This window comes from Chiloscyllium punctatum, chromosome 11 (assembly GCF_047496795.1).
Source record: "Chiloscyllium punctatum isolate Juve2018m chromosome 11, sChiPun1.3, whole genome shotgun sequence".
In the NCBI taxonomy this organism is placed as follows: Eukaryota; Metazoa; Chordata; class Chondrichthyes; order Orectolobiformes; family Hemiscylliidae; genus Chiloscyllium; species Chiloscyllium punctatum.
The window spans coordinates 97,700,060-97,725,318 of NC_092749.1; the positions used below are offsets into that span (position 1 = coordinate 97,700,060).

The following is a 25,259-nucleotide window of genomic DNA, read 5'->3' on the forward strand; positions in this document are numbered from 1 at the left end:
TCTCTGTCCTGCCCTGATCTTCTAGAGAAGGTGGTACTAGGCTGCTTCTCACATTGCTGCAGACCTCAGGTTGCAATGACAACTATAATGCTGTTAGGAAGAGAATTTAAGTACTTTGACCCAGTGACAATAAAGGAATAGTGATATAATTCCAAGACAGCATGGTGTGGGGCTTGGAGAGGAACCTGCAGGTGGTGGTGTTCCTGTGCATCTGCTTTCTTCACCCTTCTAGGTGGTAGAGGCCATGATTTTGGAAGATGCCGTTGTTTGGTGTGTTCCTGCAGTGGATCTCGTAGATGGTGAACACTGTTGCTGTGTGTGTCGGTTGTACAGGGAGTGAATGCTGAAAGTGATGGATGGTATGTCATTTAAGCAGGCTGCCTTTTGTCCTGTGTGGTGTCAAATTATGATTATAGCATTTTTAAAAATTTCACTGATACACAGTGTTAATGACTATTCTTACCTCTGGGTAGGTCTGTTATTTCATTATATCCACTTGACATCAAATCATGGCAAAGATTTTCTAGGTGATACTCATCAGCTGTTGCAAAGGCTGTACATTTCATCAGATCCTGTCCAAATATATACAGAGACAGAGATAAAACAATTTGATGACCAATCCAACAAGAGATGCATAATTCAACAAAGTACAGATGATAATAACATCTTCTCTGCTGTAATGAGCACTAATGCAGTTCTACTTTAATGTACATGGAACGTTGCATTTGTTTAATAGCTTGTTCTTTTTCCACAATAACACTTCTGAAAGAAAATGAAGACTTTGTCTTATATATATGTTGGCAAACATGCGAGCTGACTTGATTGAATGTTTGCTGCAAACATCTTTCATGTTAACTTGCTACCTGATACCGATCACTTCCTGACTTGCATAGGATATGTATCCTCATTCACTAAACAGTCAACTGTGCTGAGAAGAGTTCCACCGAAGAAACGATTCTTTGGGAACCGTTCTCAGGAATAGGAGCAGGCTACTTCAAACCTCAAGCCTGTACCACCATTTAATTAGATCATTGCTGATCTTTACCTTAATTTTAATCGACCTGCCTTGACTACTCTTAATACGCTAACAAATATTTTTCTTAGTTTTGATTTTAAAATCTATCCAGCCGCAATAGCTTTTTCTGCTAACCTCTGTCTAAGCGCTTTCTAAATTCATTTCTGAATGGCTCAGCTCTAACTTAAAAATATTCAACACAGCAGTGATGTTTTATTTCCCTTCCACAGGGACTTCCCAATGCCTTCAAGGCTGCACCTTATGATAGAAATTCAGAAACCAATTACTGAATTACAAACAAGAATGCACATCTGTCTGCCAAACTTGTCAGTTGACATTATTTTCACACAAAATATTATCAAACAAGCAACTGGGACTCGCCATATTCAATGTCTTTCTGCTCTAGCTAAACCAATTGTAACTGAAAGACAGTGTAGAGTAGGCTGATCAGTTGGGCTGGAAGTTTTCAAAGTCAATGTTTTCTCCTCTGAACTGTGAAATGTTGACTCTTCACACAGATGAGCCTAATTTGAGAATTCTTTTGCGTTTGCACAATCCCTTTAGTCAAGATACAGACATAAAGGGACAAAACAAAATTGATTAAAAATTAATACATGTTGTTAAAAAGGTTTTATACTGAATACCATGAAATAAAAATTTTGATTCCTCTCCAACACTTGGGATTATTTTTCATTGTAGAGGGAAACTAATGTCATGACTGGCCTGAAGGAAACCTATCAGCACTCCAATGCGAGCCTCAGGCAGGCATTGCAGATATATCAACAAAGCACTGAACATAGCAATGATCACTTGTTCCATTAAAAGCTAGAAGGGGGCAAGTGAAAGTTGTAGCATGAGTTGCAACACCATTGAGTGACATAAAGGAAAGACAAATTTTTTGCACAACTATAGGAGAAAAGGAAAATGTTTTTCAAAGGGAAGAATATACAAAGAGTAGGGTATCTTAACCAAACCCACACTGGAAACAGGAAAACAATAAATGTTATAACATAATTAATGAAACAAAGTTACATTTTCATTTACACTTCAGAATCAAGTACAAATTAGAAGCAAGACTGGAAACAGGCCATTTGAACCCTCAAGCCTGCTTTAACATTTGATGAAACCCAGGCTGATCTGATTGCAGCCTTTACTTTTCCTACATATTACAAATTCTGGTCCAAATTTTCCAAGGAATGGCAATACCTTAACACTGCCACTACTTTCCTTTTTTTTTCACTACAAGTGAGTTCTGCATTTCTGGCCCAAATGTCCATTCCCAGCTTCTTCAGAAATATGGAGCATGCCTGAAATACAACTATTGCCATATAGTACTGGATAAACAGGAGAGGTGAAGTCATATCGCTTTTTAAATCACTAGCTGATATGTTCGACCAAGTGTTTAAATGTCTCAAAAGCTTTCGTTAATTATACTATTTTCAGCTCTATTTTACAGTAGAAAATGTTTTAAAAAAATAGTATCGAGAATTATTAATTATGCCATTTGTTTAGGATGCTAGGGAGCAGGCGGTCACTGTCCATGGTGTGGGGTTGAGCACTGTCTGTGCTGTTGGTAATGGTGATCGTTACCTGCAAGAGGGTCGAAATGTTGCTGTTGGTGCAATAACTGTATCCAGCAGATTATACTCTTGAGCAGGTTTTACACATATGAAAATGTCTAAGTACATCCATGAAAAAAAACACCTTCAGTATCAGACATACAACCCAACACTGTTTGGTTCAAAAACAGAAATTACTGTTTGCTCCCAGTCATCTTGTTCAACAGTCGTTGAAGTCAGGGAGCACATTGGACAGGACAATAGCTGTAATCAGAAGTGTAAACTTGCTGCTTAAATACAGTGGATGCACTCAGTAAGCTTCGCAGAGTCAGGAAAGAGAGGTCACATCTAGAGTGGGACATAGCCAGATTGTGTATATGGTTCAGGGAATTTGGAAGCAGCATGAGAACCTGGTGCAGAGGGGAATAGGTGCTTTTTGCTTGCTTTTTTTGGCTCATAGTTCAGGATAAACTGAAGCTCAGGATCAGGGACCCAGCGCAAAAGACATCACACAAACATAAATTCATTGTTTGGTGATAGCTATTGGCCAATGGGCTGGGAAGTGGCAGATGGAGTTTAATTCAGATAAATGTCAGGTGCTGCATTTTAGGAAAGCAAATCTTAGCAGGACTTATACACTTAATGGCAAAGTCCTACAGAGTGTTGCTAAACAAAGAGACCTTGGAGTGCAGGTTCATAGCTCCTTGAAAGTGGGGTCACAGGTAGATAGGATAGGGAAGGCGGCGTTTGGTATGCTTTCCTTTGTTGGTCAGAGTATTGAGTACAGGAGTTGGGAGGTCATGTTGCAGCTGTACAGAACATTGGTTAGGCCACTGTTGGAATATTGTGTGCAATTCTGGTCTCCTTCCTATTGGAAAGATGTTGTGAAACTTGAAAGGGTTCAGAAAAGATTCACAAGGATGTTGCCAGGGTTGGAGGATTTGAGCTATGGGGAGAGGCTGAACAGGCTGGGACTGCTTTCCCTGGAGCATCAGAGGCTGAGGGGTGACCTTATAGAGGTTTATAAAATCATGAGGGGCATGGATAGGATAAATAGACAAAGTCTTTTCCATGGGGTCGAGGAGTCCAGAACTACAGGGCATAGGTTTAGGGTGAGAGGGGAAAGATATAAAAGAGACTAAGGGGCAACTTTTTCACATAGAGGGTGGTACGTGTATGGAATGCACTGCCAGAGGAAGTAGAGGAGGCTAGCACAATTGCACAATTTAAAAAGCATTTGGATGGGTATATGAATAGGAAGGGTTTGGGGGGGAAATGGGCCGGGTGCTGGCAGGTGGGACTAGGTAGGGTTGGGATATCTGGTCCGCATGGACGGGTTGGACCAAAGTGTCTGTTTCCATACTGTACATCTCTCTGACTCTATGACTAATTAGAATCCGAGAATCCTTAGAGTGTGGAAACATGCTATTCAGCCCACTGAGTCCACAATGACCCTCCAAAGAGCATCCTACCTTGATCCACACCCCTACCCTATCCCTGTAACCCTGTATATCTCATGGCTAATCCATGTAATCTGCGCATCTTTGGACTGTGGGAGGAAATCCACGCAGTCATGGGGAGGATGTGCAAACGCCGCACAGACAGTCGCCTGGAGATGGAATCAAACCCAGGTCCCTGGCACTGTGAGGCAGCAGAGCTAACCACTGAGCCACTGCTGCCCCATCTATTATCAATAACTCTCAGATTGAAGGTAAATCGAGGCAATATTTACAGGCTACAAACTTAAACGATCAGTATAAGCTTTTAAAAATAAAATTAAGAACTAAGTAAACAAAATAGAGATGCCGGGCCAGGCAATATGTTATAACTACATGCTGTAGGAGCTGGTGGAGCCCATTGTGGTTTATTTGTTACAGACTACTCAGACCTCTCGGCATCATGGTAGTCCACAAACCTATCAACACACTAAAACAGCAGCTAATGAACTTAAAAGACCCTATACAGACAACAAGCAAAACAAATGGCAATTACAAAAATCTTGCAACGACTGTATGGGCTGCCAGAGGAAGTGGTGGAGGATAGCACAACTGCAATATTTAAAAGTCATCTGGACGGGTATATGAATAGGAAGGGTTTGGAGGGATATGGACTGAGTGCTGGCAGGTGGGACTAGATCGGATTGGGATATCTGGTTGGCATGGACAAGTTGGACCGAAGGGTCAGTTTCCGTGCTATACATCTCTAATGACTACGTCGGACAAACACGTAAAAAACTAACCACCAGAATATACAAACACCAACTAGCCACAAAAAGACATGACCCACTATCACTAGTATCCTTACATATAGACAAAGGAGGACACCACTTTGACTCCGACAACACATCCATCTGAGGACAAGCCAAACAGAGATACACACGAGAATTCTTTGATGTGTGGCATTCCAATCAGAACTCTATCAATAAACACATTGATTTGAATCCCATCCACCATCCTTTGAGAAAAAGAATGGGAAATGACATCACCCACCCAAAGAAACCTAAACACATAAATAGAAAGCGGGACATACCATCAGTGCTTCACCGGACTCTCACTGATGATGTTACCTAGTATTGTGATGAAACATCTGAAAACAAACCTTCCAGCTCAGCAAGCAAACTTATATCCAGAACCTCAATCTGAGCTACAAACCTTTTTCAAAAATCGCGAAACAGGGGCTGTCTGCCTTTTGAACAAAAACAAATTTACACGCAATGAATAGTAATGTCTCATGACTCAAAATTACTGGGTGTTAATCAAGGCCTTTCTGGCTCGTTGTGTCTGATGCTGTAGTGTTCTATCATGGTGAAAGCGATGTCCTTCCCATTCTATATCCACATCCTTCTCCACAGAAGCCTGTTGTTATTTCCTCAGCTCTTCAGTATCCATCAATCTCCTTTTTGCCTGTTCCAGTTAAGAAGAGCACAGCATGCAGGGATTATGCAGAACACACTGTCTGAAGAGTATCATCAGACTCCTTGAGACAAATTCAATCACTGGAATTTCACCTTCAGCAGGCCTATCATCTGTTCCATGATGACCTTAATGGAATAATAGGTTGCACTGTACCTATGCTTGACCTCAGTCACAGTTGTACAATGGAGACATCAGCTACAGTTGCAGAGGTTAGCCCTCATCTCTCAACATCCACCTTTTTTAGATACCTGGCCCTTGAAATGTAGCAGGAACCGGAGTTGTCAAGGATTTAGATATCATGGCAGTTTTCAGGATGTTTGGTGCAGATCCCCAAAATGATTACACTGATTACCACAGATGACTTTTACAGACCAAACAGAATTGATTATGTCATCCATTATAGGATACAGTACTCTTGACTTCTGTAATGTTCTGCATCTGGGTGAAGCCAATTAAGATGGCAAAACGTACTGCATGAGCTACAGTACTGATGACATCATAGGGAAATAAGATGAAGCAGTGTGATCTGATACAAATTGCTTCGGTAACAGTATTGATACATTTGTGGATTGAGGATTCAGAGAGTGCACACAGGTTCTTAGTGAATTCTTGGAAGCAGCCAATTGTATCAACATTTAGTGCAAATGTCTCTTGCCTCTCACTTGGATAGTATAGCCACCCAACCCTCCAGTTCACACGTCCTTCTCCAGCATGTGATTCTGTTATAGTATCCCAGGACATCCTCAGTCTGTGGCAGCCATGCACTTGCTTATCTCCAGTAGGTCGAGTCGAGGACAATAAATTTTGTGCCTCTTGTAGGTGTTCTGTATCTTGAGGAGACATTTTGTTGCAATTTCTTGTGTAAGCTGTTTCATAGCCATGGGAGGTTTCTGCTCGCCCTAGGTTTGCTGATTGGTTAGATTATCCTCAGTTTCTTAGTGTCTTTATTTAGTGTCCTACTGCAGCAGGAACTGTTACCTATGGATCCAATGCATATATATGGGTAACATCAGAAACAAAAAAGGCCCTTGCTAACGTGAGCTGTCAGCATTCACATCACAAACAAATTACAGTTCACCTGAGTCCTTGATAAAGGACATATGGGGGATTCCAACTTCTTCTTTCTTTGCACTCCCTGCCAACTCCAGCAGTTCTAAGCTGAGCAGGTTGATTAGAAAAATATTCTCACATTCCCACTCAATTCTTTCAGTTAAATCTTCCTCTCCCTACTTCACCTCACTGTGCCCCAGGCATACTAGAGATGCCAACTGCTGTGCTGTACTGTCCCCCTGTCAAAGCCAGGGAAGTGATGATCAACGATGCCCCCACCTCAAACACAGTAACTGTAGCCACAGAATGCTGTATCATCTTCCATCCTCTTGCTGTTACTTGACCACCTTCAAAATTACTGTTATTTTTAAATATGGCAAGATTAGGCAATGATGAATTGTTAATACACTGAAATCGGACGCTCGCTACTCACAAGCTGAGGTTCTCGTTTTGCCATTAAAATCTTGGATGGAACAACGGACTTTAATTACTTGACCCTGTGAATCTTATTTTTTCTGATGTTGCCATTGCCTACAGTTTAGGCCTTGGGAAGATTCCACTGAACATTTTCCCTCCAACATTAAATTATTTGGTTGAAAATAGTATAATTAACTAACGTACTTCAACTACATTGAGTTTTTGTTTTGGAAGAACAGGAGGTAAAATCTAACTTTCTGCAAGGTATACTCATTTGCAATTCACTGGTATTTCTGAAATCCATCCAAAAATATATTTGTATATATAAGTATATGAAAAAGGACTGTTTCATCCTAACTTCATCATGCAAACGATCTCCCTCTCCTCTCACTGCAGTTTCTCAGTCTCCTGGGACAGACAAAGACAGACAGAAAATAATTTAGGGCTAATTTAGGAAAAATGCTCTGGGAAGTTTACATTTGACCTTCCCTCCATCCTCCATGCAATAAAAGCAAGCTACAGGGGAAATCAGTAATTCAGATATAAAAATCGGTTTTGGAGAAAGAAACATTTCCCCATGTAACCAATTTCCTTTTGGAAGTTATTGTTGAATCTGCTTCCACTCTCTTTGAGGCAGTGCATTCCACACTGTAGAAATTCACAATTTGAAAAAGGCACTTAAGCTCATACCTGGTTCATTTGCCAATAACTTGAAACCCATATTGTCTAGTTTCTGACCCCTTCAGGCAGTGAATTCAATTTCTCCTTATTTATTGCATCAAATTCCTTTATGATTTTTAGATAATCTATTAATTCCACCTTCAACATTGGCATTCTGAAAGCAACACAGCTTATTTTGTGATTGTAACTTGAATGCCATACCCTCCAGTACAATTCTAGTGTACCGCCTCTGTGAAATGAATGTGATACTCAATTTAAGGCCTAATCAGTAATTTATGAAAGGGTCAGAAAACCATTCTTCCTTTATTACTTTATGTCTGTATATAAAGCCATGGCATTTTAATATGTTAACAGCCTTCTAAACTTGCTATGATGCTGTGATTTATGTATATAAACTCCAAGTTTCTCGGTTCATGCAACCTCATCAAAACTGCATTATTTATTATAATACTTTATATTGCATCTCTTCATTCTTCTAACTAAAACACATCAGATCATACTTCTCTGCATTAAGATTGCATCTCCCACATCTGTCCATTTCACAGTCTTCTGGGGCCTATTATTATCCTCCAAACTGCTTACTCCATCTCGGAGTCATTTTCAAACTTGCAAATTATTCATTGTATATTCTGTATATCTCTCATACACATGCTCTCTCTCAGACACACACACCCTGCCACACTCACACCCACGCACACACCCTCTCATAGGCATATACTCCGTCATACTCACGCACACTATCAATCAGACACACACACACACACAAGCTGTAGGCAGTCAATCCATGTAGCATTTTATAAATTCCTACTTTGGAAACAGAACCAGTCTGACTCAAGATTGGAATACAGCCAGACTCTAACCTCACACCTTGAATGCATTGTTGAGCTGAGTTGTCAACCTTTTTTTAATAAAGCCTTGAGTTATCTCGGGAATGTGACTTGAAAGAAGTTCTGGGATTTACATATTAATGAACCAAAACCTGCAACCTATTCTAAAAAGATGGAAGACTTAACATCAATCTAGGTTTGTTCAATATATCGTATCAGTTGCATGACACTATGATCTTTTGCTATAAATTCTGTGTCCTACGATGCTGCCCCACTAGCTACCTGATGAAGGAGCAGCGCTCCAAAAGCCTGTACTTCCAAATAAACCTGTTGGACTAAACCTGGTGTTGCGTGATTTTTATCTAAATGTAAGTCATTGTTATATATTAAAAACAGTGGTTTTAATACTGATTCACAGGGGTACCCCTGTACGTTATTCTCCAATCTGAAAAACAGTTTGTCTGCTTTCTGTCCCTTAGACAGCATTGAATCCACTGTTCCTTTCATTCGTTGGGTTTCAATTTTTATTCCTAGTCTACCACATGGCACTTTACCAAGTACCTTTTGAAACTCCATAAACACAATATTGACTTCACTATCTTCACCTGCCTTTACTTAAAGAACTATGAGACAGGCTAGCTGCACAAGTTGCTATTTCCTGCCAGTTCCATTTGCCTCCCTTTCAATTATACATCGTTTGGTCCCTTTTTCAAATCACATTCACGAGATAACTTAAGGTTTTATAAAGAAAAGTGACATCTCAGCTCAGACAATGCATTTCAGGTGTGAGGTTAGAGTCTGTCTGTATTTCAATCTTGAGTCAGATTAGTTCTGTTTCCAAAGTAGGAATTTATAAAATGTCACATGGATTGACTGCCTACAGATTGTGTTTTCTGAACAAAATAGAATGTATCTGCAAATGCAAATTCACTGCATAGACTTGTATAAGAGTGTGCATGTAAAGGAAAGAGAGTGAGTGTGTGTCTGGGAGAGAGGGAGAGAATGCTAGTTTGTGTGTGCACGTGAGAGTGTGCACGCGTGCGTGCTTGATAGTGTGCGTGAGTGTGACGGAGTACATGCTGATGAGAAGGTGTGTGCATCGGTGTGAATGTGGCTGGGTGTGTGTGTCTGAGAGAGAGCATGTGTATGAAAGATATACAGGGAATATACAAGGAATAATTTGCAAGTTTGAAAATGACTCAGAAATGGAGTAAGCAATGAGGAGGATAATAATAGGCCCCAGAAGAACATTAAAAGATTGGTGAAATTTCCTGACAGTCCCATTTGTCTCTCTTTCAATTATATATCCTTTGGTCCCTTCTTTCAAGCCACACTCTTGATATAACTTAAGGTTTTATTAAAAAAAAGGTGACATCTCAGGTCAGGCAATGCCTTACAGGTGTGAGGTTAGAGTCTGTCTGTATTTCAATCTTGAGTCAGACTGATTCTGTTTCCAAAGGGTTCAATTCACCGTCACACTATCGTGCTTCATATGTTTGTCCCTCTCATCAACACATTCAGTTACTTACTCAGCTGGCGTTTTCCTTCTCTTGCTGTTCTGCCTTTTCCTCATTCTTTTTTGACTTTCAGATTTCTTTTTCCCAGTTTCTTATCAGCAATTGAGGACTAATGGGTTCAGATCTCAGATATTTTAAAGAAGTAACCCTATTTCTCTGATGGAGGGATGAGATTAATATGACTGCCATTGGTAATTACAAAGGAATGAAGGCAAAGTTGGCTGAAGCTGACTGGGAAAGGAGCTCAGCAGAAAAAAAACGATTTGAGGAAAACGGCAGATGTTTAAGAAAATAGTGAACACTTCACAGCAAAGATACAGTGACGCAGAAGGATGCTGTGAAGGCAATGTGTTGCAGCAGTAGTATGTGAAAAGTGACAATGACGGTACGATTCTCAGTGATAGCGTCCAAAGCAAATGTTGACTGCTTGAGGAATTTCAGCTCAGTTGTTGAATTGAAGTCTGGGTTGTGGACATGGGGGCACACCTGAGAAAGAACACTGGTTCAGGAGACAGTCACACCTTTAAATTAACTACATCAAATTTGGTCCATGAACAGAGTCAGGACGGTGTGTCTGCAAGTGAGGTAGGTAGGTATTGAAATCTAAAATTTAGCTTTGAAGGAGCTTCAGCCAGTGATTTTGCCCAAAAGGTATGAAGTTCATACTCCCAGAGTGGATGAGGGCACAGAAGATGAGCAAACTGACCACAGCATCATAGTACAGAGTGCCATTCAAGTGGGGGGAGAATGGAAACTGTTCTCTCCTGCCAAGAGTCCCAAAGCTGTGTTGCCTACCTGGTGCCAAGGCGAGGACATCTCTTCGGGCTAGAGAAGAACTTTGAGTGAAAAGGCCAAGATTCAATTGTCATGGACCACATAGGTACCAATGCCACTGACAGGACTGGGAATGAGGTTCTGCTGTGGGACTATGAGCAGCTCAGGGCTATATTAAAAAAGCAGTACCATAAAGGTAATAATCTCAAGAATACTACCTAAACCACATACAAATTGGCATAGAGTAAATAATACTAGAAAGGTAAATGCATGGATCAAAGATTGGCATATAGGGGAAAGGGGCTCTGAATCTTGAGCATCAGTACTGTGGAAAGAGAAATTGGACCTCATGTGAAGCATTCAGGGGTCAGTGTCTTGGGGAATCATGTAACTAAGGTTATACAAAGGGGTTTAAACTAGTTGGTTGGGTAGGGCTTAATTGAAGGGATGTTTAAAATAAAATCAAAAAGAAACAAGAGAGCAGAGGTGCAGGATTATGAAGAGGCGAATAATAATCCTAGTATAACAGGAAGAGGCAAAAAAAATAAGCTGAGGAGTGCAGTTGTAATTAGAATCAAAATAAGTAATAATGGTTAAAAGGTCAAAGCCGAAGGCTCTTTTTCTGAATACATGCAGCATTTGCAACTAGATGAGTTATAGAGCCATACAGCACAGAAACAGACCCTTCAGTCCAACTCATCCGCCCTGACCAGAAATCCCAATCTGACCTAGATCCATTTTCCAGCCTTTGGCCAATATCCCTATAAATCCTTCTTATTCATATATCCAGCCAGATGCCTTTTAAATGTTGTAACTGTGCCAACCTCCACCATTTTCTCTGGCAGCATGTTCCACACAAGCACACCCTCTGTCTGAAAAGGTTATTCCTCAGGTTCTTTTTAAATCTTTCCCCTCTCACCTAGAACATTGACAGCACAAATAAAATAAATGATTTTGAATTGACAGCTATTACAGAGATGTGGATGCAGGGTGAACAAGACTGGGATTTTAATATTTAAAGGTATTCAACATTCTGGAAAAACAGACAAAAAGGAAAAGGATGCGGGGTACTATTGTTAAGTGCAGTGATGAGTAGTGATATAGGTGCAGTACATCATGACATGGAACCCAACTGGGTGGAAATAAGGAATAGTAAGTGAAAAAAATCATGGATGTGAGTCATAGAATTCCTACAGAGTGGAAGCAGGCCTTTCAGCCCATTAGATCCACACTGTCCCTCTGAAGAGCATCTCACCCAATCCTGTAACCGTGCACTTCCCTTGGCTAATCCACCCAACCTGAACATCCCTGGATACTATGGGCAATTTCGCATGGTCAAGCTATCAAACCTGCACTTCTTTGGACTCTGGGAGGACACACACACACGCCCAAGGATGGAATTGAACCCGGTCCTTGGCACTGAGAGGCAGCAGTGCTAACCATTGAGCTGCTGTACCCTATAAATTGTAATTAGGGCCTTACTCTAGAACAGATTAAGAAATAATGGAGGCATAGAGGAAGGCATTACATGATTTTAATCTGCATATTGACTGGATAAATGAGATGGCAAGGTTAACATGGAAGTTGAATCTATAGAATGCAAAGATTGCTTCTTAGAGTAGTACACTGCACAGCCTACCTAGGCTGTTTTAGATCTAGTTATTTGTAATGAGATAGCAATCACAACATGGAGAATTTCAAATTCAGTCTTCAGACAGCAAACAGGCTCCAAACTAGTGTCCTCAACTTAAAAAAAGGCAATTACAGAGAGGTGTACAAAGAGTTGTCTGAAGTGCAATCAACAATGGGTGGCTAAAAAGCTAATTAAAGGGGAGAAAATTAATTATGAAAGTAAACTGGTAAGAATTATAAAAACAAAGAGCCAAGAGCTTCTCCAGGTATATAAAAGAAAGAGAGTAGCTAGAGCAAGTGTGGGACCGTTGGAGGATGTGTCTGGGGAATTTATAGTGAGAAACAGAAAAATCAAAGATATTTCACGATATATTAACATTGTGCACTGGTCACCAGAGTGGAGAACACCGTAACCATCCCAAAGGTATCAAGAAAGGTGCTAATGAAGGAAAGATCTTGTCATACTTTTTATTATGAGGGACAAGGTATTTCAATAGAGCGGAAGACAGACAAATAGACAGCTTCTTATGATCTGCATTCAAATGCTTTAATGGAAATAGCTGCAGAGAGCAAACTAGTCTCGAACTTCCTGGATTCTGGGAGGGTTCTAGTGAATTGGAAAACCATTGATATGATGTCCCTGTTCAAGAAGGGAGGAAGACAGACAGCAGGATTCTATCGGCTAGTTAGCCAGACATCTATCACTGGAAGAATGCTAGGATCCAATACTACAGAAGAAATATCAGGACACTTAGACACCGAAGAGGAGAAAGCGAGGACTGCAGATGCTGGAGATCAGAGATGAAAATGTGTTGCTGGAAAAGCGCAGCAGGTCAGGCAGCATCCAAGGAGCAGGAGAATCGACGTTTCGAGCATGACCCCTTCTTCAGGAATGAGGAAGGGCTCATGCCCGAAACGTCGATTCTCCTGCTCCTTGGATGCTGCCTGACCTGCTGCGCTTTTCCAGCAACACATTTTCAACTTAGACACCGAATGCAATCAGACAGAGTCAACATGGTTTTGTAAAAAGGAAATAATGTTTGACAAATTTGCTTGAGTTATTGGAGGATAAAATCCCAGAGGTACTCACTTAAACTAAGTGCAGGAAGCTCAAGCGTAGGATAACACAGGAAGAAAAGTACTGTAGCTCTAATTTAGTAATTAAGTCACATCCACTGACGGGTTAGATATAGGGATACTGGTGTATTATACAAATTTTGTTTTAGGCACTGTATCCAGAATAGCGTTTTGAGATCTGCACTGGTTGTTTTGGGCACTATACAAAAGCTGTCTTGTTTCTTATCTATTAATAAAGGGGTATTTCCAGATTAATGGAGTTACATATTTACAGTGTGTTTAAAATCTTACACTTCGTTATAAGTAGATAGTTTGCATTATTCTATTTTAAATTCATTCTTTTTATAATACACTTCTTTTTTTTAATGAAAGCAAAATCTGCAGCATTGCTTGTTGTGCTTCAGTGAGAGACTACTTTGTTCAAACCAAAACAGATAAAGTTATGAACTCTCAAGTTGGATCCCGTCTGGAATCTGATTTATCTGGTAATAACATCTAGATGTGTTATAATCCCAGCAGATTAAAAGTACTTTACAATTGCTGTTTCACTTAGAGGGTGCATTTGGGTCCTTGGACAATGAGGAGGGAGGAGGTAAAGAAATCAGTGTTAGACCTTTCAGAATTGAATGGGAAGGTATTTTGAAGAGGTGTTAAGAGTAAAAGATGAATGGACTAGTCCCTGCAGAATATTCACAGTGGAAGGGAAAGGTGCTTGGTGATGGCATACTGCCTGGAGGTGCCATAAATGCAGCCTTGTCATGCCACACATTTTAAGAATATGGAAGAGGAAATGAAACTCAATAGAAATTATATAAGATTTAACATATTTACAACATTTTTAAAGGCTAAATTTTTAAGACCTGAAAGAAAGCAATACACATGATGAAAGTAGAAACATTACCTAACAGCTTTCAGATAGTACAGAAATTTTACATGGCAGCCATGAAACAGCTGAATAAAAATTTCATGCAAAGAGATGTTGAGAAAAATCCAAGTAACAGTTTAGTTGTACAAAGGAAGTGGTTCAAACTAACAGACACAAACATATCAATGGTTTAAGCATTTAATTATGTTTGCCAAAGGACAAGTGTATAATCTGTTGTTTATCTTGCTCAGTTAGAAGTCTTCACAGTCTAGCTTCAAGAACATACGTGAGAACTTCAAAAGCTATTTAAAGAATTGCATCTGTTCACATTCAAGCATCATAAATTTACTTTAATAGCTTTTGATTAGTGTGGGGATTCCCCATTGTTTTATCAAAAAGGAGCCAGTTATAAGATTATAAAAGAACTTTGTTCAGTGGCTGTCACCCAGATGTTCTTGCACTTGTGGACTTAATAAGGTGAGAACAAATTGTGCTGGTCTTCTTTAATAGTTCAATCTGCGCAAACTAATGTCTACATCTCCCACTAAAAAGGAATTGAATAGAAAAAGTGACAACTTTCCCTGTTCAGTAAATCAGTTCATTAAATAAGACAGAGTGTACTACAGGATTTTTATTTTACGTGAATTGAGTGAAGGCAGTCCCCAGTTTCATAACGGTGTCCTTCCCACACTCACTATAGTAGTTGTTTCTGATCGTTGTTGGGTGCCTGGAAGGCAGACTCCCCCAAGGAAGGAAAATGATAAGCACAGTTTGAGGAATTCAATTCATGCCAATCCTCTGCACATGATCTATGATGTCAAATTCCTCCTCAGGTCACCAGCATTAGGTATGTCAGTCTTCAGCAGATTAGAATCACTCCGTAAAATATCAACAAACAGCTGGGCACACTGGACACACAGATCCTTGGCCCCGTACAGCAAACCATGTTGTTGCGCAGAACATGTGTGCTCCGGTACTAGCCACGCCCCGAGCCAAGCTGTTCCAGTACATCTACAACACTAGAAACTAAACCAATCATGTGGATAATTACCCAAAGTTATGGTCACAATACAGGACAAATTTTTCAATACAGCCATTACTGTCTCATTAGTCTACTCTCAATCATCAGCAATATTTGTCAGATGTCAACAACAGTGCTACCAAGCAACAGCAATAAATCTATTCAGAGATCCTGATGGAGCCTTTTACCAGATCACCATAAAGCCTTGTTCAAACATCTGCAAAAAAAGTTAACTTTGAGATGTGAAATGACAGTGAAAGTTCTTGACATTAAGGCAGCATTCAATAGTATAGTATCAAGGAACTCCAACAAAACAGAATCAATGGGAATCAGAGCAGACTACTTAGAGGCATACCTAGCACAAAAGAGATGATTATGATTGTTGGAGGTCAATCAACACATCACTGCAGGAGTTCCCCAGGGCAATGTCTTAGATCCAGATACCTTCAGCTGTCATGGTTAACGAGCTTTCCTCCATGTTTAAGCCTGAAGTGGAGGTATTCACCAATGATTACAGTTTCATTCTATTCAACTCTCCAGATAATGAGGTAGTCCATGGTCACTTGCAGCACGACATAACATACTAGAAGGGAAGATTCATGCCACATAATTGCCAGTTTATGGCACTTGAGTTAATCTCCAACAAGACAAAATTCAACCAACCCCAGTTCTATTTCAGATACACAGACAATGGGGAATAAAACCGCAGCTTAACTTATACATACTTCTTATTGTGTGCAGAGACACACATTTTACAAACATTCTCCTTCAAATGCGACACAGTTTTGATCAGCTGTAATATAAAGTAGCACAAAGGAGCAAGGAATAAACCAAGAAACTACAGGCCAGCCAGTCTAAACTCAGTGGTGGTAAAACTTTCAGAAGCAATTCAGAGGGACAGAATTAAACAGCACTTGGAGAGGCAGGGATTATTCAAGAACAGACAATATGGTTTTGTTTTAGGTAAGCCATGTCTAACCAACCTGATTGAATTTTTTCGAAGAGGCAACCATGTACGTAGATGAGGGCAATGTATTTCATATTGTCCATTTGGGTTTCAGCAGGCTTTTGATAAGGTCCCATATGGGAGAACAAAAATGAAGCTAAGAGCCTGTGGGATCCAAGGAAATTTGGCAAATTGGATCTAGCATTAGCTGAATGGCAGGAAGCAGAGGATAATGGTTCAAGGGTGTTAGTTGAGCTGGCAGCCTGTGTTCAGTGGGGTTCTACAGGGACCAATTTTGGGGGTTTTGCTGTTTGTGGTCGATATCAACAATGTATTCTTGAATTTAGGAAGGCTGATTAGTAAATTTGTGAATGATACGAAAATTGGGGTGGTAGTAAATAGTGAGGAGGACAGCCCGAGAATACAGAAGGATATAGATGGGCTGGTTAGATGGTCTGACCACTTGCCAATGGAATTCAATCCAGATAAGTGTGAAGTGATGCACTTAGGCAGGATAAGCAAATCAAGAAAACAAAGAACATCATTAGGGCTCTAGGAAGCACCGAAGATCAAAGGGTTTGCATGTCCATCAGTCCCCTAAAGATAGCAGGACAGATAAATAAAATTGGCAGTAAATAGGATACTTGCTTTTATTAGCGGAGGCAGATAATTTAAGAACAAGGAGGTTATGATGGCACTGTGTAAAATATTGGTTATGCCATAGCTAGATTATGCTGTACAGTTCTGGAATCCACATTGTAAGAGGGATGTGATTACAATGGATGGGGTGTAGAGTAGATTAACCAAATTTTTGCCTGGTCTGGAGAGTTTTAGTTATGAAGAGGGATAGGATAGATGGATTGTGTGCTTTGAAGCATAGGAGACCAAGGGAGGGCCAATGATTGAGATGTACAAACTTACGAGGGGCATAGACAGAATACACAAGAAGGAACTTTTCCCTTGACATAGGGATCCAAACCAGGAGCATAGATTTAAAGTAAATTGCAAGTGGTTTAAAGGGGATGTCAGGAAATACGTTTCATCCAGAGAGTAGTGGAAATATGCAAGAGTGATAGAGGCAGAAATCCACATAACATTTGAAAAATATTTATATGTGCACTAGTGCACAAGCAAACCTAAAGGGCCACGTGCTGGGAAACAGGATCAGAATAGTTAGGTGCTTGTTTTTGTCCAGCACAGACTTGATTGGCCAAAGGGCCTTTTCTTTTGCGCTGGAAGCCTATGTGATTATGCGAAAGTGAGGACTGCAGATGCTGGAGGTTAGAGTCAAGATTAAAATGCTGCTGGAAAAGCACAACAGGTCAGGCAGCATCCGAGGGCAGGAAAATCGATTCCTGATCAAGGGCTCCTGCCCGAAATGTCAATTTTCCTGTTCCTCGGATGCTGCCTGACCTACTGTGCATTTCCAGCACCACTCTAATCTTGCCTGTACGACTATGGCATGCTCAATTAAATGAATTGAATTGGCTTTATTGAATGAGTGCAGTAAAATGTTTGCAATCGCTGTCTATGGCGCTATCTTAGATACAAGATGCGTAGGTACAGATATTTAAGTATTTGGTGCAAAGTTGAAAGAATAATAAATAAAAGTCCAGCATAAGAATAAAAAGAAAAAAAATGTACTCGATTTACAGTCCTTTCACCCAAGTCCGTGTCAGCACCTATCCTCCAGACTACATCGGGTCAAGTCTCCAATTAATCCCACCAGCTGAACAAACAATTAATACACTTGACAATCAATGAAATTGCTATTATACCAATGACTAGATTCTTTTGCAATGTTTAGGTAGGACTCTTCCCTGTGAGTCCGAAGGTTGAAGGTTCACAGTCCCAGTCTAGCCACTTTAACACAAATTAAACTGACTTTCCAGAGAAATAGGTTGTCCCTTGGTTGAGACTTCAAACAAAGGCTCATGTCTGTCAGGTGGAGATAACAGCTCCCACAAATGTTCTGATTAAAGGTTACAGGGTATCATGGTGGTAGTGTACCTGCTTCTGGGCCAGAAAGTCTGTGTTTAAGTTCCACCTCTCCCAGATATATGTGTCAAAATCCTGGAATTCCCTCCCTAATAGTAGTGTGGACTTCAATAGTCCAAAAAGGTGACTTACCATCACCTTCGCAAAAGGAACAGACAATAAATGCTGGTTTAGCCAGTGGTGCCCACACTCGTTGAATGGATAAAAAGTTAATCCTGCTTCTGAACTTCCACATATAAAAAAGGGAAAATGTTGAAGTTATCGACACAATCCAAGACAGACTTTTACAATTAGGTGCATCAAGATGCACTAATAACATTCTCTGATCCCAATTATCTTTTCAGCAATTCTATATCTGAAAAGTATCTTTGAAAACTAGCATTATTTTGCAATCATTTAAAGGAAAAAAGATCATTTTAAATCTTTCCCACCTAATGTTACCATCAGGAACTTGCTGATAAAAATCTCCTTTGGATACTTAAGAGAAAGAAATTTTTGGCCTATAGAGAACCTGAAGGGGAGTAGGATGAATCTGACAGCTCTGCTAAAGAACCAGCACAGGCTAATCAGCTGAATGACATCTAACTGTACAATAAGAGTTTACGATGTTATGAATTCAGAAAGACAAACTTGGAGCTTAAAGAGTCTTTAAATCCTTACAACACTCAAGAAGCTTGAATTTCAAAATTTAGGCAATTTAGTCAAATTACATATTCATCCTCTGGAAGCGTTCAAATGTATTAATTCCAAGCTCAGTTGGAGCAACAGCTGAACTCCAACAGTAACTTTGTCATAATTCAAAAAGGCTAATAAAAGTAACACCAGTACAAATTAACGATCTGACTGGTAGGTGAGTTGCATTTCAGAAAGGTAAGAATTCTAGCTCCTTTTTAAAGGAAAATTTCATTTTCTACTTGCTTAAATTTAGGGTGAGTTTTTTTTTAAAGTACAGGTATGGCAAGGGAGTTCAATTCTAGTGTAGAACAGCCCATAATATGTGGGAAATCTTCAATGAACCTGGCAGACTGGATTGCCAGATCTGCATGAAGTACCAGGTTAGAGCTTCAGTGTCAGCTGGGGATATGGCAGTGCTTTGTGTTATGTGGTGGACATTTTTTTTAAAAATTGGTTATCCTGCAGCTTAAGATAGAGCAGCTAGAGAAGGAACAGGTGACCATTAGTTAGAAGAAATGAAGCAGGTAGGCAGTCAAGAAAGCATCAAAGTGAATCATATTCAATAAATATGTTTCTGTGTTAGAAAAAGGTGGGTGACAGTTTCTCTGGAGATTGCAGCCAGAACTCAGCTGCACAAGGGGAATCAGAGAGGAAAAGTTAGTCATGGGAGACTTGATAGTGAGGGGCACATATGGCATTTCTATGGCCGTGGAAATGACTCGAAATTAGTATGTTGCCTAACTGGAGCATGGATCAAGGATGTCACTGAATGGCTACAGGAGATTCTGAAAGGGGAGGGGAAACAGTCAGCGGTTGTGGTTCATAATAGTACCGAAGACAATAGGTAGAAGAAAGAGGTCCTGTGATAAGAACTAAAGGATCTCAACAGCAGATTGAAAAGCTGGATCTCAAATATTGCAAGCTCTGGATTACTTCTGGTGCCAAGTACTACTGAGTATAGGAATAGGTAGATAAAGCAGCTGAAGTGTTAGTGCACAACACAGGACTTTGGATTCCCAAATCACTGGGTCTGTTTCTGGGAAAGGTGGGACCCTGTACAAGTCCAACAGGTTGCACCTGCACTGTAATAGGATAAAGATCCTTACCTGGGGATTTGTTAGAGCTGTTGATGGGTGTTTAAACTAATTTGACAGTATGGGTGTAGGTACAATAATGGGTGATGCATAGATAAATATAGAAGAAAAGCCAAATCATTGTGGCTGACAAGCATATGCAGTCAAATTAAAATACAAGGAAGCTTGGCATTTATTTTAATGCATCTGTGAGTAAGGCAGATGAGTTGAGTGTGCTGATTAACACGTGGTTATGATATTATTGTTGTCATGGGCAGTTCAATATTCTGAGGTATAAAATCTTCAGGTGAGGCAGGGAGGGATGTAAAAGAGGACGTGGCATCACAGTATTGGTCAAGGAGTCAATTCTTGCAATAAACAGGAATGATGTTTTTGAAGGCTCCTCAATACACCATATGGTAGAATTAAAACACAAAAAAGGGAGCAATTATATGATTCGGAAAGTACTGTAGGTTTCAAAATAGTTGAGGAAAGATAAAAGGGCAGATATCAAATTTTTGGCAAATCTCAAGAGAAGTTTAAAAATAATTGCAGGAAATTTTAAACTTACTGAGACAAAATGGCTTAAGAAAGGGTAAAATTCTTAAAATATATCTAGGAGAGCTTTTCAAGCCAGCATGCAGAAAGTCCTTCGAAAGACAAGGCAGAGCTGGACCTAACTTTAGGGAACAAAGCTGGGAAAGTGGTAGAAGTGTCAGTAGGAGAGCATTTTGCTGACAGTGAGCATAACTTAGTAAAGTCTACTATCTCATTAGTGGGAGTCTTTCAAAAAGGAATTAGTGAAATGACAAAGGTCAACACGTTCCTGTAAAGGTGAAGACTGAGACCAAATATTCCAGAGGATCTTGGACATTGATGAGTATACAGGATTGGATAAAGAGAAACAAAGGAAGCCTATATGGTACATACCAAAGATTCAAGAGTATCAGAAGCCCGAGAGGCATATAGAAAGTGCAGGGGTTTACTTAAAAAAAGTTAGGAAAGGGGCATTAAAAACCACTGGCAAATAAATAAAAGGAAAATCTGAAGGCATTTTGTAAGTATATTAGAGAATGACCAGAGAAATAGCAGGGCACATTAAACAGAAAATTGTTTCTGTTAGGCGAGGAGACTAGGACCCGTGGACACAGCCTTAGAATTAGAGGGGGTCATTTCAGAACGGAAATGCGGAGACATTTCTTCAGCCAGAGAGTGGTGGGCCTGTGGAATTCATTGCCACGGAGTGCAGTGGAAGCCGGGACGCTAAATGTCTTCAAGGCCGAGATTGATAGGTTCTTGTTGTCTAGAGGAATTAAGGGCTACGGGGAGAATGCTGGCAAGTGGAGCTGAAATGCGCATCAGCCATGATTGAATGGCGGAGTGGACTCGATGGGCCGAATGGCCTTACTTCCACTCCTATGTCTTATGGTCTTATGGTCTTAACACCTAGACACACTGACTTCTATATTCACGATCGAGAAGAACGATATAGAAATCAACGAAGAGGACTGTGATATCCTTTAACAAACTGCAATTGAGAGTGACTAGTTATGAGCAATTTAAGCGGATTTATAATTGGATATGTTTCCATGCCCGGCTGACATGTATCTCAGGCTACTATGAGAAGCATGGAAGGAAATTTCAGAAGCCTTGACATTAATGTCAAAGCCTCTCTGAACTTAGGAAAGGTGCCAGAGGACTGGAAGGTAATAATGTGATACATTATTCAAGATGGATTATATGGATGAGGGGATTGTAGGCCAGTGGGTCTAACATCAGTGATAGGGAAACTATTAGAGCAAATACGGAAGGATAGAATTAACATCCATTTGGAGAGGCAAAGATTAATTAAGAATAGTCAGCATGACTTTGCAAGGGAGAGATCATGTCCGACAGGTTTGGCTGAGTTTTTTTTAAAGAGGTGACTAGATATATGGATGATGGCAGTGCAGTGAATGTACTGTCTACATAGATGTCGGTAAGGCTTTTGACAAAGTCTTGCATAGAAGACTGGTCAAGGCAATTTGGACTCAAATTTAGCTGAGTGGAAGGAGGCATATGCTGATGGTCAAAGATTGTTTTTTGTGACTGGCGGTCTGTGTCGAGCAGTATATCGTAGAGTTTGGTGTTAGGTCCCTTACTGTTTGTAGTGTACATTATAATCTAAACAATACTGAAGGAAATCTGATCAGTACGTTCACAGATGACATGAAAATTAGTAATGTGATAAGTAACAAAGATGGAAGCCTTAGACTACAGGATGATAATTGATGGACAGAACAATGGCAAATGGAACTTAATCCAAAAAAGTGAAAAGAAATAAATTTTGGGAGGACTAGCAAAGCAAGGGAATATAAAATGAATGGTAGAACCCTAGGAAGTACAGACGATCAGAAGGACCTGTGTGTAGACCACAGGACAGGTGGATGAGGTGGTTAAGACATATGGGATACTTGCTGTTTAGATTAGATTAGATTAGATTACTTACAGTGTGGAAACAGGCCCTTCGACCCAACAAGTCCACACTGCCCCGCCAAAGCGCAACCCACCCATACCCCTACATCTACCCCTTACCTAACACTACGGGCAATTTAGCATGGCCAATTCACCTGACCTGCACATCTTTGGAGTGTGGGAGGAAACCGGAGCACCCGGAGGAAACCTACGCAGACACGGGGAGAATGTGCAAACTCCACAGAGAGTCGCCTGAGGCGGGAATTGAACCCGGGTCTCTGGTGCTGTGAGGCAGCAGTGCTAACCACTGTGCCACCATGCCGTATTGTTTAGATTATAAATACAAGAGCAGGAGGGTTATCATGGAGCTGTACAAGACGTTAGTGAGGCCACATGTTGGAATACAACATGCAAAGCAGATTCACCAGATGTTTGCCCAGCCATGAAGGGAGATTAGACAGACTGGGATTGATTTTCTTAGAGCAGAGAAAGCTGAGGTGAGACCTGACTGAGGTGTAAAAAATTAGGAGGAGCACATGTAAAATAAAAAGTAGTAATCTCTTCTCCCTACAGAGGAATCAATAACCACGGGGAATAACTTTGAGGTAAAGGTGGGATGTTTAGTGGGGATTTAAGATAGAATGGTTTCACTCAGAATATGAATAAATATTTGGTACTCTCTGCCACAAAGGAAGGTTGAGGGGGTGGGAACCATCACAATGAGTATTTAGATGAACACCTGAAGTACCATAGCATAGAAAGGTACCAGACCAGTGTGGGAAAATGAGACTAGAATAGGTAGGTGTTTGATGATTGGTGCAGACACAAGTGGCTGAAAGGCCTCTTTCTATGCTGTGCAGCTCACTGGCTCTAATTGAAGCTCTTCCTCAGACTCTACGATTGTGCGTATTTGCTGTTTAACATGGCATAACACTCTAGTTTTAAACGTCCTTGACTAAACAGAATCAAAATTGCTCAAAATATTTTTCTTTCTCATAAGTGCAAATATGAAAAATTCAAGATAATGTTGATAATTCAAACACAACCCGACATTTTTCATGTTATTAAGTTTAACTTTAAAATGCTCTTGCATGTGCTTCATGAAAATTTTTACATAACCTCAGTCCAGCAAAATCCAGAGTTCATAATGGATACTTTTGCCAGAACTGTCTCACTATCAACTGAAGGGGATACCAATTACACACGTGCCCACAGTTCTTAATATGCCAGTTTCAGCATATGCATTGTTGGGAAAGCATGCATCGGTACAGTATGCAGTCCAACTGGAAGTGACTCTTTCTTCAGGATGTAAGCATTTGTGGCTTGGATTTATCAATTTGTTTTAAAACATGAACAGAATATTTTTTCACTTCACTATTTCCAAGGATTTTGTCTTAGTTTGGAGGGGAAAGATAGTGGGAATGTGAATGGAGGTTTGTGAGAAAAAGGGCTGGAAGTGTAAAAATAAAAGCAGCAAGCTGGTGACAGATTTTTTTTCTCTGCCCAATGCATGGGAGATCATCCATATGATCATACATTTTGTGCGACATTATAGTATCACGAGAGAGCTCACATTGAGTTGAATCACAGGAGATTTCGTCAAATTGATTAAAAATCTAAGCACTCAACGGATGTTCATACAAGTAAACGGGCTAGGAACAGTTGTAGATTATTTAGGTCCCACAACTGATCAAAGCACTTTCAAATCACTTTCCTGGGTAACCCCTCCACACCTAGACTCTCTTATTAATCAAGAATCCACCTACCTCAGTCTTAAATGAACCTGGTAAAAACAATAACTGCAGATGCTGTAAACCAAATACTGGATTAGTGGTGCAGGAAGAGCACAGCAGTTCAGGCAGCATCCAACGAGCAGCGAAATCGACGTTTCGGGCAAAAGCCCTTCATCAGGAATAAAGGCAGAGAGCCTGAAGCGTGGAGAGATAAGCTAGAGGAGGGTGGGGGTGGGGAGAGAGTAGCATAGAGTACAATGGGTGAGTGGGGGAGAAGATGAAGGTGATAGGTCAAGGAGGAGAGGGTGGAGTGGATAGGTGGAAAAGAAGATAGGCAGGTCGGACAAGTGAAGGAGACAGTGCTGAGCTGGAAGTTTGAAACTAGGATGAGGTGGGGGAAGGGGAAATGAGGAAGCTGTTGAAGTCCACATTGATACCCTGGGGTTGAAGTGTTCCGAGGCGGAAGATGAGGCGTTCTTCCTCTGGGCGTCTGGTGGTGAGGGAGCGGCGGTGAAGGAGGCCCAGGACCTCCATGTCCTCGGCAGAGTGGGAGGGGGAGTTGAAATGTTGGGCCACGGGGTGGTTTGGTTGATTGGTGCAGGTGTCTTGGAGATGTTCCCTAAAGCGCTCTGCTAGGAAGCGCCCAGTCTCCCCAATGTAGAGGAGACCACATCGGGAGCAACGGATGCAATAAATGATATTAGTGGATGTGCAGGTAAAACTTTGATGGATGTGGAAGGCTCCTTTAGGGCCTTGGATAGAGGTGAGGGAGGAGGTGTGGGCACAGGTTTTACAGTTCCTGCGATGGCAGGGGAAAGTGCCAGAATGGGAGGGTGGGTTGTAGGGGGGCGTGGACCTGACCAGGTAGTCACGGAGGGAACGGTCTTTGCGGAAGGCGGAAAGGGGTGGGGAGGGAAATATATCCCTGGTGGTGGGGTCTTTTTGGAGGTGGCGGAAATGTCGGCGGATGATTTGGTTTATGCGAAGGTTTGTAGGGTGGAAGGTGAGCACCAGGGGCATTGTGTCCTTG

General features: G+C 40.8%; 1 protein-coding gene across 7 annotated transcripts in view; it reads right to left on the minus strand.

The window, feature by feature from the left end:
- The window catches only part of rmnd1 (required for meiotic nuclear division 1 homolog), an 84,065-nt gene that overhangs the window by 46,003 nt on the left and 12,803 nt on the right, over window positions 1–25,259 (minus strand). For all 7 annotated transcript variants that reach the window (XM_072581364.1, XM_072581363.1, XM_072581365.1 and 4 more), the window contains one exon: window positions 464–572. In XM_072581364.1, the coding sequence (XP_072437465.1) occupies window positions 464–572 (109 nt within the window). The remainder of the gene's footprint in view (window positions 1–463; window positions 573–25,259) is intronic.